This window comes from Kogia breviceps, chromosome 6 (assembly GCF_026419965.1).
Source record: "Kogia breviceps isolate mKogBre1 chromosome 6, mKogBre1 haplotype 1, whole genome shotgun sequence".
NCBI classification, from domain to species: domain Eukaryota; kingdom Metazoa; phylum Chordata; class Mammalia; order Artiodactyla; family Physeteridae; genus Kogia; species Kogia breviceps.
In genome coordinates, this window is record NC_081315.1 from 3002839 (window position 1) to 3019501 (window position 16663).

The window sequence follows — 16663 nt, forward strand, 5'->3', positions numbered from 1 at the left end:
GGGACATTCAGCCATTATCTTGTAATAACTTTAAATGGAGTATAATCAATAAAATTTTGAATTACTTTGCTATACACCTGAAACTAATGTAATATTGTATATCAACTATACTTCAATAAAACAATAAAGCATATTATAGAAAAAGAAAGATAAGTATATTTTTTAAAATAAAACAAATACAGGAGTTTTAATGGAAACAAAATTAATTAATTAATATAACTGTTCTAGATGCCAACTCCCACCCATCCTTCAAGCTCAGGGGACCTTATGGAGCCTTCCTGATGTCTCCCCAAAGTTTAGATTCCCCGACATCTGTTTCCATGACACCGCTGAAATACTCCTATTGTAATAGGCATTGCACTTAGTTGTTACACTTTAAGTATCTAAAACACCAAGCATGGTGCCAGGCACAAACAGGTCATCCACAAATATTGGTTTATTTAATATTTCTATCACTGCATCCAAATATACTCTAGTATAATTATTCATTTAGGTGTCTCTTTCCCCCAACTATTCGATAAACGTTTTGAGGGCAGGAACTGTGTCTTCCTTCCTCGGTGCCACACTTGTCCATAGTTTGGATGGAATAAAGAACAGAAGTGATACTATTGAACATAGAATTAGAATAATAGAGGATAAACCCAGTATCCTCTTGAGGATCATATTATAAGGATGAGGCCACCTTTGAAAGTGATGAATAGCATCCTCATAAACTCTCAACTGCTGCTGAATGCTACAGTCTGAACTCTGTACCCTCAGACCATAAAACATAATGTGAACGCTTCAGTATATTCTATACGTACTTTATCTATCTATTTTCCTCTTTTGGCTGCATCAGGTCTTAGTTGCAGCACATGGGATCGTCATTGAGGCATGCGCAGCACGCGGGCTTCTCTCTAGGTGTGGCGTGCAGGTTTTCTCTTCTCTAGTTGTGGTGCACGGGCTCCAGAGCATGTGGGCTCTGTAGTTTGCGGCACGTGGGCTCTCTCATTGAGGTGCGTGAGCTCAGTGGTTGTGGCACGCGGGCTTAGTTGCTGTGTGGCATTTGGGATCTTAGTTCCCCGAACCAGGGATCGAACCTGCATCCCCTGCATTGGAAGGCGGATTCTTTACCACTGGACCACCAGGGAAGTCCCATATTCTATCCATATTTTATTATTTCACTTTTAAAGCAATTAATTGTTTAGTCCACCTGGAATTTATTTTGTTGTATGTTATGAGAAATAGATGTAATTTTACTTTTTCTAACAAGTTAGCCAGTTGCCCCAAATCCAATTTTTCTGATCCAGGCAAATAACTCTTCTACGGAAAGACCGGATAACCTTGCTGATATGAACATGTGGTATCCAGCCCCAAGAGGGTCTTCTGTACTCAGAACAGCGATCTTCTCACATATCCTTGTGCACATCTTTCTAACCCCTCCAGCAGCTACCCTACACCTTCCTTGTTTCCTCAAGGCCTACTCACATCTCACTCCCATAACTTTCATTTGTCCTCCTAGGACAGAGCCTTGTACACTACTTCATGGACCACTGAATGGTACACTTAAAAATGATTAAAATAGGGCTTCCCTGGTGGCGCAGTGGTTGAGAATCCGCCTGCCGATGCAGGAGACACGGGTTCGTGCCCTGGTCCGGGAAGATCCCACATGCCGCGGAGCAACTAAGCCCGTGAGCCATGGCCGCTAGGCCTGCGTGTCCGGAGCCTGTGCTCCGCAACGGGAGAGGCCACAACAGTGAGAGGCCCGCATACCGCAAAAAAAAAAAAAAAAAGATTAAAATAGTCATTTTAATGTTACGTATATTTTACCATCATAGAGAAAAACCCACACAGAAAGACTTCCTGGAGAACACCGAGGCTGTCAGCCCTAAGCTCCTTCACCCACCACCACCAACGCAGACCACACACTTAGGTACAAGCACATCTCCAGCTGTGTAGACAAGGAAGTCCATCTCCTTCCTCCTGGCCTCTGGGAGTGAGGGAGTCTTCCTCCTCCTCCAGGGCCTCCCTCGGGCCCACGGCTGCATCAGCACCTACCTGAGACCAGGGCCCCACAGCCCTCAGCCCTTCTCTGGATAATGTTTCTCACATCCTAAAAAAGCCCACCCTTGGCCCCTCATGCCACTAGTTACTATTCACATTTTCTTCATTTCTTAATCAAAAATTTTCAGAACTGAAACCGTGTACAAACCCCCGTGTCCCTGTCCTTTGAAGTAAAAGGCTTTTGCTTTAGTCTCCCAGGTCTCCCCTGAGTCTCTAAAGGCTGCTCCAGAGTTAATGATTAGGAATGTGAAGATGTAGAAACAAAGAATAGCTGTCGGGCCAGGGAACTACCAAAAATTTAGATTGTAAATCCACCACATGGCAGAATCACCGAACTCCCAGTTCCTTGAAAGATACAGATAAAAGCCCAACACACAGTCCTCAGTTGTTTCTACAGGAAGCAGACCCACCAGATGAAAAGTGCTGACCACAAGCACGTAGACCCTAAGCCGTTTGAAACCAGAAGGCTGATGATACTTGAAACTTCACCTTGATGCCAACCAATCTGAGAACTGTGCATGAGCTGATCATACACCCTGCAGGCCCCTCCCTCACACGGCCTTTAAAAACCCTCCCTGAAAGCCACTGGGGAGTTGGGGTCTTTTGAGCATGAGCTGCCCACTCTCCTTGCTTGGTGCCCTGCAATAAATGCTGTACTTTCCTTCACCACAACCCGGTGTCAGTAGATTGGCTTTACTGCATGTGGCCGAGTGGACCCAAGTTTGGTTCTGTGACAAAACGACAGCTTGTACTTGTGACTTCACTCCCCCGCCGACCCAATCACACCCCACCTGCCATATCTGAGCTTCCATCCCTCGTTTCCTTCTCCATCTCACAAACCGTTCTCATTGTCCTATTCTCACCTGGGTCTCTGATGACTCCCGTCTACTCTCTTCATGGATGTTTTTCGGGTCTCCTTTCACTCAGCATGGTGCTCCTGGTTCTCCGCTGCTTCTGCCCGTCTTCTTTCAAAGCCCTTCTCCTTCCTTCCAATAATCAGAGTCCCAGTGCCCTACAGTTCTCTTATTTCTCTGGTCTTCTCCCTTCTCATCCACACCTGTATTTTTGAATACAGCCCAACTCTGATGACAAACTCCCAGCACACATTTCACATGTGTGTCTCTCTGCTTGTTACTGCTTGTTATCGGGGACTCCAGATCCACCTGAGCTCATCACCGCATCACTGTTAAAGGGACATCTTGCTCATGTGTGGTCTCAGTCGGTCCACCATCCATCCAGTTATGCATGCAAACTGGAAACTGGGAATTGCCACTGCTTCCATCATTAGGTTCATCCCCCACACCCAGTACCTAAGTCCTGCCAAATTTACACTCCTTGATAATTCTGAAACCTGTTTCCCTTGTCCATCATGCCTCCCATTCCCCTAGATCACCACCGTTCTCCTCTTATCGACGCCTGCCTGTCCCCATCTCCACTGATTTCCCCGCTCATGCCCACCCTCTACCCAAAATGTAAACCTGACTTCATCACTTTGGGTACCGTGTAGAAGGGTGGGTGAGTAAACTGTTAAGTCCCCTCTTGGGGCTCCCATACTCTGGAGGCCAGAACTCAAGAGTGAACTCTTCCTGGTCTGGCTCCTGATGACTACTCTGGTCTCACCTGTCCCTGGACCAGTGTCCACTACACTTTTGGATCCAGCAGCGCTGCAACACTTACTGCATCAATCACAGCTGTTTATCACTTCTGGACTTTGGTACTGATGCCTGCTCTTATTAAAACACTCCTTCCCTCCTCATCCTTTGTTACCTAACCTCACCTTTTCAGACCCCTCTACAGAGAGCCTCCCTGCCTCTTCTCCTCACCCCTGTGCTTGGTTATATGCATAATACCTGGCGTGGCTCTATCATTCCTCTGTCCATGTGTCAGAATTATTGATGTGTCTGTTTTCCCCACTACACTAGGGGCTGCTTGATGGAAAAGGACAGCACTCTATTGATTTACTGACTCAATAAACGAGTGGCCCAATTAAAGGCTATAAACCAAAGTGGTCAGAAAAGGGTATTTCCTCTTCTTGGAATATCAATGAGACTATTTAATTTGGAATAAAATGAATTTCAAGAAAAATGCCAATGCTGAAGAAAAACTTTCCTTCTGACTATTAATAATTTCAACACACACATGCTACAGGGACTCCTGGATTTTTTTTTTTTCATAGTCTTCAAATATCCCATCTGAGCAATGCACCTCTCTGCCCCACCTCTGTGCTCCATGAACGTTTCGGGAAATGCCCCAATTATGAAACTAATGGTAACATTGATGAGAAATGATGTGCCAGATGATAAATCCACCACCACTAAAAGCTAAAGTCTTTCCAAACTCAAATTGTTTGAAGTGGTTTGACCCTTACCAGGAAAACAGATGGGAAAAAAGTTTTTAAATGATCATTTTTTTAAAAAGCAGAAAGCAAATAATATATCTCCAAAGAGTCCAGTGCCCTTAGACAAAATTTTATGGAAAAGGATAGAATTAGAAGTAATCTATTTTGAGGTGATAGTGTTAAAGAAGGAATAGAAAGCCTTAAGAAAGTGGCGAATCCTACGATCATTTTGAGACTTTCTTAAAATGGGGAAAGAAGCTACCTTCCTGTGTGTCAGATCCATGCTGGATGCCTTACACACTCACACGTCATCCTCAAGACAGCCCCACGAGACAGGCGTTACTATTTCCCCTTTTACCGCGAACTGAGGTCCGAGAGCATCTACGTTTCACAAGATGGAGGAATTTTGCCCAACTCTGTCAGCTGCAGAAAACCTGGCATTATGAGCAGGCTTAAAAGAACAAGTGAAAGAAATAGTGAAAAGCGAGAGAATGGTAAAACGTGCACGTCAAATGGACTGTGTGATTATTGTTCTCTTGCTTCATCTGGTCATGCAGACAGATGGAAGCCACATGATATCATTGATCTTTTGTAAACCACTTCCATAGATGTTAGTAATGAGGTAAGAGATACAGGGGCCTCGGGTTAACCTGCGGCAGCTAGTTTCATGCTGACCCTTTGAGATAAACGATCAACAGGAACGACACGCCCTGATTGGGTGAAAGGCAAAGCAGCCCACTGCAGCCTCCTCATTCTTGTGGTCCAGAGGACTTCCCAGCCTGACACATGTGCAGAGGGGGTCCCAAGTCATCCTCTAGTAATCTGGGCTGCGTTGTAATATCATTATAATACTATTAGCATTGCGATTTTGACCCCCTCCCCCCATGGGTTTTGCTTGGTCGCTCCCAGGAAAGATTCAAAATGGTGCCTGGTGGAAGCCCAAATAAAGAATTGCAGATGATGTGATCATAGGGGAGGGACAGAGGAGTCACCCTCATCTAAACCCCATGTTAACAACCTAAGCTGCCCCTATAAGGTACACCTCACTCTGCAGGTTTGCCCCTGTGCTCTCCCACACGTACTGTGCTTCTAATAAATGCTGGCCCTGCTTTGCAATCTTGGTGTCTTTGTTGAACTCTTTCTTCCGAGAAGACAAGGACCGAGTTTCACCAAAAACAGTAATATAAGCATGTTCGAAATGACCACGGTTGGGGCATGTTTATGGCTTTGAAAAATTGAATCTATAATAGCGAAATAAAATATTCCAAACACCTGTAACACACCTTGTCCTTGTTTTTCTGCAGTCTTCAGCACATAAACTGTCTTTGCCTGGGCCTAACATCTGTATTGGATTGCAGGCCATGCTTGGATTTCAAGACCATAACCTATTCCTTTAGAACCAGCAGCTGTTCTTTTGGAGACCCTGTCTCCTGAAACAGGCCCTCAGAGCTACCGTTCTGACATCTGAAATGCTGAGAAAGGGAAGATCATAGGCCAGTGAATTGCGAGTGCCTCTTTCTTACACACTTCAGGCTTCAGTAGTTTTCGGAAGTTCCACGGAGGGTACTTTGCCGCGAAGGGCCCTGTTCTGACATGAACTGAATTTTCCCCACCTGGACATCAAGTGATCAACCAGGAAGTTTTCTTCTTAAGAATAACAGCACTGACTCTTCTTTCCCTGGCTTTCCTTTCAATAACAGCTGTATCGTATCCTTCTGCTATAAATGCTCCATCCTGGGATGAGGAATATCTACTCAATCAACAAGAAACATCTACGTGCAGCTGGTGTTTCTCCATCTGGTACCTCCTACAATGCAATGATCAGTCAGACATTAGGCTGTTTCTGTCCTGTCTCTCCTGATGGAATATGAGGAAGGCAGGAATTATTTGTCTTGTTCACTCCTGAATCCCCGGGCCTAGCACGGTGCCTGGCATGGAGTTGGCAGTTGGATATTTACTGAAAGAATCAATGGGCCTCCGCTATCGGTGTGGCACCACAACAGTGACCAGCAGGGGAGTTCTGCGCTGACCCTACTGCACCTGAGCTTCCTGAGGGCCCTGCCCCGACACTACAATGATGGCAAGGCGGCTGGGGAAGGAGGCTGTGGGGGAGGGTCCAGGGGAGGAAGTACAAAGGCAGTTTTTAGGTAACTAGCCAAAAGGAGGAACAGGTGCTGATGATCTCAAAAAATACAATGGAATACTACTCAGCCATTAAAAAGAGTGATATAATGCCATTTGCAGCAATTATGCCTATTGCAGAGATTATCATACTAAGTGAAGTAAGTCAGACAGAGAAAGACAAATACCATATGATATCACTTATATGTGGAATCTAAAATATTACACAAATGAACTTATCTACGAAACAGAAACAGGCTCACAGACATAGAGAATGGACTTCTGTTTGCCAAGAGGGAGGTAGGTAGGGGAGGGATGGCCTGGGAGTTTGGGCTTAGCAGTTGTAATCTATTGTATAGAGAATGGATAGACAACAAGGTCCTACTCTAGAGCACAGGGAACTATATTCAATACCCTGTGATAAAACATAATAGAAAAGAATATGAAAAAGAATGTATATATGTGTATAACTGAATCACTTTGCTGTACAGCAGAAACTACCACAACATTCTAAATCAACTGTACTTCAATAAAATAAATTTCTGATAAAATTGTAACATTTTGCTCCTTAAGGTTCACTGGAATCCCTCCAATGTGCCAGTCACCAACAGCCTTAAAAATAGAAAGTTGTCAAGATTTATGGATGTTTTGAGGAAAACAACTCCAAGAAAAAAGCAAACATTTATGTACCAATATATTTTTAAATAGTGGCTGTCATTAAGTCTGTGCTAGTTCAACAACTGGCTTTGGCAATATTTCATTATGAAATAAAACAGGCAATTTTCTACACAACCCTTAACTAATGCCAAATACAGGCACACCTTCTACCTTTCTGAATAAACAGAAAGCCCAGTTTATTCAGGTCAGTGCTTATTTCTTTAGTATTGAAAGTCCTAGTTTTAGAAATATTTTCAACTTAGGACCCTAACTACTAAAACTCTAGTTGACTGAGTTTCTATTTCTCCCACTTTATAATTAATTTTCAATTTTATCAAGATACAATGCTTGTACATTGCACATAATGTAGTGCTAATATTTTTCCATTTTAATGCAATCATTTAGGTACATGTACATAATACATATAAATAGTACTAAAGTGAATGTTGTGAAGAGTACTCTATATAAGTACACCTGTAACTTATATAATATTGTACAGCAACTATACTTCAACAAAATATATAAATAATAAATAAATAGTACTAAAATGCTTATAATTAAAAATACTCCCTGCCTCTCACTGCTCCCTGTCCCAACATTCTCTTCTCCAAAAGTACCCACTTTTAGCTCATTTGCTTCTTCTGCAACTTCACCCAATATCTGTACACAGTAAATGCCCCCTGGAGAGATCCCACTTGCCCTGTTCCTCCTCTGGGCCCCTGTACAGCCACATTCCTGGTTCTCTCCATTACCATTTTGTGAATCCCCTTTGCCTGTCACCTTTGTTAGGTCTCTTGTTTCTTGGATCATATTCCTTCCTCTTTCTTGGATTTCCCCCTATTGTCTTGCTAGATAATATTCTCCAGTTGCTTCTTAGGAAAAAAATGCATTTTTTGAGTACATACATACATGAAAATGTCTCTTTTCAACCTTCCCACTTGATAGTTGGGCTGGGTATAGAATTCCAGGTTGAAAGTCACTTTCTGGCAGACAGGGAGGTCATTGACAAGTGTCTTCCAGAGCCCAGTATTGCTGTCAAGAAGTGTGATGCCTTGTTCCTTCTGGATCCTTTATATATGTCCTAGTTTTCCTCTGGAGGGCTTGACAGATAGTTGTCTGTCTTCATCCCAGCAGTGAAATTTCACAGTGACATGCCTTGACACAGTTGTTTTGTTGTTGTTGTCATTTTGCTTTGGTGGAGACTTCCAATCTGAAAATTCATGTTATTCCCTTCTGACAAATTTTCTTATTGATTTTCTTTCTTCTGTTTTCTCTGATCTCTTTTGAGGTCTCTTATTAGTCAGATATTAGACTAATTTAATTTTCATTGATTTCTTACTTTACTATTTTTCACTTTCTTCTTTTCTGTCTCTTGGACTTTTTGTTTTACTTTTGTGAGATTAACTCAACTACATAGCATGAAATTTCTCTCCTATACTGAATCTCTATACTGATTTTTTTGCTAACAATAAAATAGGAATTGTAATAAATGCATTTTGTTACATTATTTCAATGTACTTCATTTATTTAACTAATTGATAATGTTTATTAACAGAATGGCCTGATTTGCTCAAGATACCTTCAGGTTAGTCTCTTGTCCAAGTGATCAGTTCCATTAGCTTCCTGTTTCACTCTCAAAAGTGTCCTATTTTGGGTGATAAAATATATGGTCACACTATTTACTGAGCACTTAGTATGTACCAAGTGCTGTTCTAAGTGCTGTATGTGTAACAACACATCTGTACAACAACCAGCAGAGTAGATTCTAATCATTTTGCAGATTGGGAACCTGAGGCATAAATAGTTTAAGTAACTCATCCAAGGTGTCACAGCTACAAGGTGGTAAAGCGGGGACTTGAATGCGGGAAGTCTGCTTCAGAGCCTTGCACTTTTTTTTCTTTATCAACTATATTTGTTTAATATTTGTATTTATTTACTTATTATTGAGGTATAGTTGATTGATAATATCGTGTTAGTTTCAGGTGTACAGCACATTTTATACATATATGTATATATACATATATATTCATATTCTTTTCCAGATTCTTTTCCCTTATAGGTTATTACAAAATATCGAGTATAGTTCCCTGTGCTGTAGAGTCGGTTCTTGTTGGTTTTCTATTTTATATATAGTAGTGTGTATCTGTTAATCCTAACCTACTAATATATCCCTCCCCCACTTCCCCCTTTGGTAACCGTAAGTTTGTTTTCTATGTTTGTGAGTCTATTTCTGTTTTGTATATAAGTTCATTTGTACAATTTTTAAAATATTCCACATATAAGTGATACCATATGATATCTGTCTTTGTCTGGTTTACTTAGTATAATAATCTCTGGGTCCACCCATGTTGCTGCAAATGGCATTATTTCATTCTTTTTTTATGGCTGAGTTATATTCTATTGTATATATGGACCACATCTCTAAACCACTATAGATCCCACTTCATCACTGCTTACAATCCCTTATTTGGGGGATATTAGGTTATTTCTGAATTTGCAATACTGCAAACACTGTTGGACTCCTTTCTAGCTTAACCTTTCTTTACCTCCTTCATTATTTTCCTGGAGGATAAATTCCTAGTGAAACCAGCTGTCTTGATTCTCAATTCACACTCTTTAGACTATGCCGTGCTGTGCACCTCCTGAGGATAGGAACTGGCTGACAAACCCCTTGATTATGAAAAGGCAGAAAACAAGAAAGCAGACTAGGAGAGCCAACACTCTGGAAAGAGCTGTGATCCTCAAGTAAAGGGAAAGTCAGGGGAGGTTGTAGTTCATTCTGATTTTTGAAACTTGCGGTGGGTCTTCTCTGCATGGCTGACACTTAGTCTGATCACTCTCACCTTAGAATCTGCAGCCTCCTTGACACCCACACCCTGACCCCTACCGTCTACCATCAATGGCTGTCCATGGGAACCTGAACCAGTCCTTAAGACATTAGTCCTAAGACAAATCTATACATCAGCAAATGCGTGGCAAAGAGGCAACTCTGTAGTGACATTAGGGCAGAGTCATATCAGTAGCTCCTTTCTGGAAGGAGGTTTGCCTGTGAATGAGTGTTGATTTTATAATCTCAGCAAGACTTTCATTGGCATGGATAACAAGTTTACCCAGGTAGGTAGCCATAGATTTTCCTAAAATGTTCCTTCTAAATCCAGCTTAAATTTCATCTCTCTCAGGAAGTCCTCACGACTTGATGTTCTCTAGCTTTTCCGGCCTGAGCTATACCAATTTGTGCCATTTGGAGTACAAGAAGAACTGGAATTTGTCTTTTACACCGATTCAGCAAATATGTATTGAGTACCCATGTATGCCAAGCTCTGTGTTAAATGTAAGGAAGAGAAAAAGAAAGCAAGATATTTCCATGCCCCACAATTTTCAATAATGTGTAGCTTCTACAGATTTTACTTACTCCCTAAACAAAACAAAAAGTCCTGCCCATTCACTATTTGCAGTGCCTTCTCTTATAATTTGACTGTAAACTGTTCTCCCATTTCCTATCTGTGATTTTTATTCTTCTTATTGAAATTAAACATACTGTTTGTATATATTGGAAAACACCCAACTGCAAACAGAAGAGACCACATAACAATGAGTTAATCATCAGGTCACGTGTCTAGAGAAACTTCTGTATTTAAAGCAAGAGAATATTTCCTTTAATTCAGAAGAAAAAAAAATAGAGTCAACCCACACCCAGTTACTGCAATCATTCTCCACCAATGGATAGTGTATTGAAATCTGTTTACATCTATCTGTCTTGAGACTCTGTCAGCTACCTGAGAGCAAGGACCCTGTATTTTAATTAAGGTCTTCATCTCAAGTCTGTTGAAGTATATCTTTACTGGTCTTTCAGATTCAATACACAGGATAACACACCATTGATTTAATAACAGCTTTTCATGGGAAGAGAAAAAGAGGCCCTACATCTATAAACAATTATTATAAAACACATCCTGATTTCAGGAAAGTTAAATTTTAAAAGTATGCCCCAGAATGGAGGAAATCCTGTCATTGTCCTCGACTGGACTTCTGGTCTCGAAAACAAGGTGGACTCTTGGCTCTATTAAGGCGGTGGACAAAAATTCTTTAGTGTTGGTTGTATTGACTCAACTCGTCCTCCTCTTCCTCCAGTGTTTCTTCTGAGACCGCTGATAATTTCCAAATATTTGTCTGTTATTGTTTTCTGGGATTTCCATTTCCTCGTATGGAACGCTCCTCTTTGAAGTCTTCGCTGGCTTTTACAGCCTCCTCCTGTCCTCAGGGTCCTGCCTCTGAGGCTCTATGGTCCTTCACTCACCTTGTCCTCCGTGTGGGCGCCCCAGCCCCCTAGGCTCTTCCCCTTCCTCTCTCAGTCCTCATGAGTGGCGCTCAGCCCTGGCAGATCATCAGAACTGCTTGCAGAGCCCTTGGAAAAGGTCCAAGCCCAGATCCCAACCCAGATCCACAGCATCGGTCAACGTGGACTGATAAATCAGCTCTGTGCCCTTCCTTGTTCATGTACCGTAGCCTCCGAGGCTCAATTCCTTCACCTGTAAAATGAAGATAATGCTGAAATCTGCTGCATCCCATGGCTGAGTACATTCTTGCTCTCCATCGTCACAGCAAACATCATCTCCTCTTCTCTTTACTTAAAGCCTGCATGTCTTTGAAATCTCAGCTCAAATCCTTCCCTTCTCACTGACTCCATCATCACAATTTATTTTGGATTGTTTACAAAGCACACTGAAAACTCAAGAGGGACCTGTTGAAAATGAAACTGTCTCCTGGCTGAGCTTCCTACAACTGTCTTGTCACTTTTCAATGTTTTTCTCCACACAGCGCTCCAACATTCCAGAGGGATCTTTTTTAAAAATTGGATTACGTTGCTCTCTATTTTAAATCTTCCAATGAATTATCTTTGTTCTTAGGTTAAAATTCAAATCTTCTAACCTGGCCACAAGGTTCTACAAAATCTGACCTTCACCTTGCTCCCCTCCCATTGCCACCGTGGTCCTACCTAGATACATTCTTTCCATCCTCTGAGCCCTGTTCAGGCTGTTCCCTGGGCCAGGAATGATCTTGTACTCACCTTTCCAAGCCAACTTAATAATTACTTCTTGGGTGAACACTTCTCTGACCTTCAGTCCAGGTCGATGTCCCTGGTAAAACCTTCTCTTTCCATCCCATCAACACCCTTTGTAATGAAATGTTTTATCACGAAGTGGACGGAATAGGGCAGGATATTAACTTTTCTTTAATATACCACTATATCGTTTTATTTGTTGCCATAAGCATGCATTATATTTGTCATTTTAAAACATTAGCTTACAGTTACACTCCAATAAAGATGTTTTTTAAAAAAAATAAAATAAAATAAAACCAAAAAAAAAAAAAAAAACATCATTTAAAAGCATGAAAGACAGTATGACGTAGTTGTTCAATGTCTCTCCCCTTCCCTAGAATACAAATTCCAAGAAGGGCGTATACCAGGCTTGTCTTGTTCAGCACTGTGGCTGCAGGATCTAGCCGTGCTTTGAACACAGGAGACGCTAGATTTGTAGAGTGAATGCAGTTGACTGAGAGGACAGAACATGAAAACGGTCGGGGAGGCTAAGCACGAAACTTGCCCAGGATGGAGATGGCCCTCGGTCCAGCTGAGAGAACGCAAGCAGGTGGGCACACCTGGGCCTGTCAGAGTCAGCATTCTCTTCAAGAGCCTCTCCCCAGCCTGAAGGTGGGGCCCGGAAGGCTTTTAAGCAGCAGTCGTGCTTAGTCTCGAGAGGGCAGCATTCAGGTTACTGGCACCTGACTATTTAGAAACAGGACCCGAGCCAGAGGCTGTGGGCAAATCTAATTTTTAACTTTATATTTAAATTTTTTATATTTAAAATTTTTTAACTTTTCTAGTTATACTTTTCTAATTGTATTTAATTTTTTAAACTTTTCTACTTATAATTTTCTAATTACATTTAAATTTTAAAAACTTTTCTAGTTATAATTTTCTAATTATAATTATCTTCATTAGGAATTTAGTACTCATCATATGCAGCTTGGTTTCCTAATTTTGATATATATATTTATCTACAATTTCCCAACTGACTCCACAATTCCCTAGGTACAAGGTCTTTCTCATCAACATTTTGCATCCTCATGACTTGGTACAATCCATGTCATATTCCCTACAAGTGAATGTAGCCAACATTCTTTCATCCAAGGAAAATGCTCAAAGTGTCAATATTTCTCAGATTCTTTCCAACAAGTTTTTTTTTATGTTTAAATAAGTCAAGCAGATGTTCACACTTGTATCACCAATGCTTGTTGAAGTTACTGTGATTTTCAATGGGCTTTCATTATTTTTGTTTTTGCTTAGAAATATTTGATAGGGTATTTGTAAATAGGTGCTTGCAATGTTATTTGAACAAATGAAATGGAATATTTAAATGAGAACATGTGCTTTGCATGCAATAATTGTAACCATTTCTCCATGGCTTTAAACATAGGACATGCTTTGTAAGTTGTAGGAATTGTGCAATGATATCTTTTGTTGTCCTGGATCGTATCATAGTAACTAATAGACATTTGACATGGGGTTTATGGTCTTGTCTCTTTTGGGTGCAGCTTACGTTGTGGTGATATAGCAGAAATCGACTACAATCCACTAATTTTGTACATGCTAATAACGGGAATCTTCAATGATTAAAAAGGAGGTGAAGTCGGCTCCAGAAACCCTGACCTCCAAAAGTCTCAGAAGAACAAAGACTTTATTGAATCTGCAGTCTTTAAGAGCAATGCTGATTGATCCCTTTCCCTCTTAGAAATCTGAATTATATGTTCCATCTAGATGACACGCCTAGGTTTTGCTTTTCCCGTAATTGAACATACCTTGCACTAGACATGTTTAATTTAGGTTACTAGCTGCCTTAAGAGAGTGTCAATTCAAGCCGTGGGATGACTTCAGTAGGACTACGTTTATTAACGAACAGGACCCTTTATGATGGTTTCAAGGCCAACAGCATGAAATGAGGGTTTTTAAATTTTTATTTTTTTTATTTACTTTTAAAATTATTTTTAGTTATTTATTTTTGGCTGCGTTGGGTCCTCGTTGCTGCGTGTGGGCTTTCTTTAGTTGTGGCGAGTGGGGGCTACTCTTCGTTGCGGCACGTGGGCTCCTCATTGGGGTGGCTTCTCTTGTTGCGGAGCATGGGCTCTAGGTGCTCAGGTTTCAGTAGTTGTGGCATGTGGGCCCAGTAGTTGTGGCGCACGGGCTTAGTTGCTCCGTGGCCTGTGGGATCTTCCCAGACCAGGGCTCGAACCCGTGTCCCCTGCATTGGCAGGCGGATTCTTAACCACTGTGCCACCAGGGAAGTCCCATAAGGGTTTTTTTTAACCAAAAAAATTATATTCTTGTTCTTCCACAAAAAGAATTATTATATAGTTAAAGCTACTGGGCCCGTCCAGTGGCTGTTCTTAACAGGCTGGCTCCTTTTTCTCCACTGCGTTCTCACCATGCTTGCCCCACCTCTTTCCTCCCCTTAATGAAAACCTAGTAGATAGTGAACATTTTGTTTATGAGGAGTAAAAATTCATAATTATACAAAGAAACCTATAGGACATAAAAAGTTTTAAAATATTAACCGTTCCTAATTTAGGAAGGAAACACATTAAATTAACAGATGTAAAACGTATTAGTATGTGCTTACCATGGGTTCTGGTATCTGTGGCTGAGTTTCTCAACAGCAGCTTGACTGAACTCTTCATACTGTAAAGGAAGAACACGAATCAAGTCCCCTGATTCCAAGGTCACTGGGCACAAACATGTCTGAGACTCTGGGTTCCTGGTCCAAAAGGAGTTCAGGTTGAACAATTAAACAGGCAATGCTAAATTCCGTTGAAAGAAGATGGTCTTTTGATTTTTGAACTGAGAGGAAAAGGCATAAGAGGTAAAATAACTCTGAGCCTCTGTGCTTTCCCTTCCCTCGCCGTCAAAGGACAGGTGTTGGGTCCCAAGAAGAGTGTCACCCACAATCTCTAAGCTCCTAATGATTCTGTGTCTACACCAGCAGGCATGCAAACCCACAATTTATCATCGAGATTCAAACAGCTCAGCTCTTTTCACTTCACCTTGCCCTCACAGAATTGGGAAATGTGGTGGCTATAGCACAGGAAAGAGCTGGGTGATAGACAGCCTGTGGTGCAGTCTAGCTCTGAACGTTCCTTTCAGAAAGCATCACAGAACATCGATAAAATATTTGGTCGCTTAGAACTAGTTATCACATGAAAACATAATTCCCGTGCCCTTTCATGTGCATAGAAATTATCTCTCATAACTGTAAGATGACTAGAGACTGGCCTCTTTTCCCCAGGAACTGTCAACGGAGGGCACATTTTATGCATAAACATGGGAAATGGGGGTGTCAAATTTATACTGAAAAGGGTTTGGGGCCTTAATCATTTCTCAATTTTCCATACTAGGGCTGGGAAACAGGGATAAGGATTATCAAAAGTATTTCACTTCAGTTTTGGAATGCATTTTTACGTTGATGCAGGATGCTATATTCATAACATATCAAAGAGTAGTAAAATCAAATGAGGCAACTGACAAGGGATTAATTTCCAAAATATACAAACAGCTCATATGGCTCAGTATCATAAAAACAAACAACCCAATAGAAATATGGGCAGAAGACCTAAATAAACATTTCACCAAAGAAGACATACAGATGGCCAACAGACACATGAAAAGATGCTCAAAATCTCTAATTATTAGAGAAATACAAATCAAACTACAATGAGGTATCACCTCACACAAGTCAGAATGGCCATCATTAAAAAGTCTACAAATAACGAATGCTGGAGAGGGTGTGGAGAAAAGGGAACCCTCCCGCACTGTTGGTGGGAATGTAAATTGATACTGTCACTATGGAGAACAGTATGGAGGTTCCTTAAAAAACTGAAAATAGAGTTACTATGTGACCCAGCAATCCCACTCCTGGGCATATATCTGGAGAAAAACATAATTCAAAAAGATAAATGCACCTCAGTGTTCATAGCAGCACTATTCACAATAGCCAAGACATGGAAACCCCCTAAGTGACCACTGACAGATGATAAAGAAGATGTGGTGTATATATACAAAGGAATAGTACTCAACCATAATGAAATAATGCCACTTGCAGCAACAAGGATGGACCTAGAGATGATCATACTAAGTGAAGTAAGCCAGACAGAGAAAGACAAATACCATATGATATCACTTACATGTGGAATCTGAAAAAAAAAAAAAGATACAAATGAACTTATATACAAAACAGAAATAGACTCACAGACATAGATAACAATCTTACGGTTACCGAAGGGGAAAGGGCGGGGAGGGATAAATTAGGAGCTTGGGATTAACAAATAAATACTAGTTCATATAAAATAGATAAGTAACAAGGATTTACTGCATAGCACAGGGAACTATATTCAGTATCTTGAAAGAAGCTATAATGGAAAAGAATCTGAAAAAGAATATCTATCTACCTA

The 16663-nt window shown here is 41.0% G+C and overlaps 2 protein-coding genes across 8 annotated transcripts in view; one reads left to right on the forward strand and one right to left on the reverse strand.

Moving 5' to 3' along the window:
• Positions 1-16663, forward strand: part of FNIP2 (folliculin interacting protein 2) — a 218059-nt gene that overhangs the window by 145127 nt on the left and 56269 nt on the right. Inside the window, exon 18 of one of the 7 annotated variants that reach the window (XM_067035445.1) lies at positions 5686-7053. The exons of the other annotated variants lie outside the window; for them this stretch is intronic. Coding sequence (XP_066891546.1) covers positions 5686-5815 — 130 coding nt within the window. The 3' untranslated portion in view covers positions 5816-7053. Of the gene's footprint in view, positions 1-5685; positions 7054-16663 lie in introns of those variants that run through there. 7 annotated transcript variants of the gene reach the window in all.
• The window catches only part of SPMIP2 (sperm microtubule inner protein 2), a 103702-nt gene that overhangs the window by 29255 nt on the left and 57784 nt on the right, over positions 1-16663 (reverse strand). Inside the window, 1 exon segment of the mRNA XM_059066828.2 lies at positions 14839-14897. Within this exon segment, the coding sequence (XP_058922811.1) occupies positions 14839-14897 (59 nt within the window).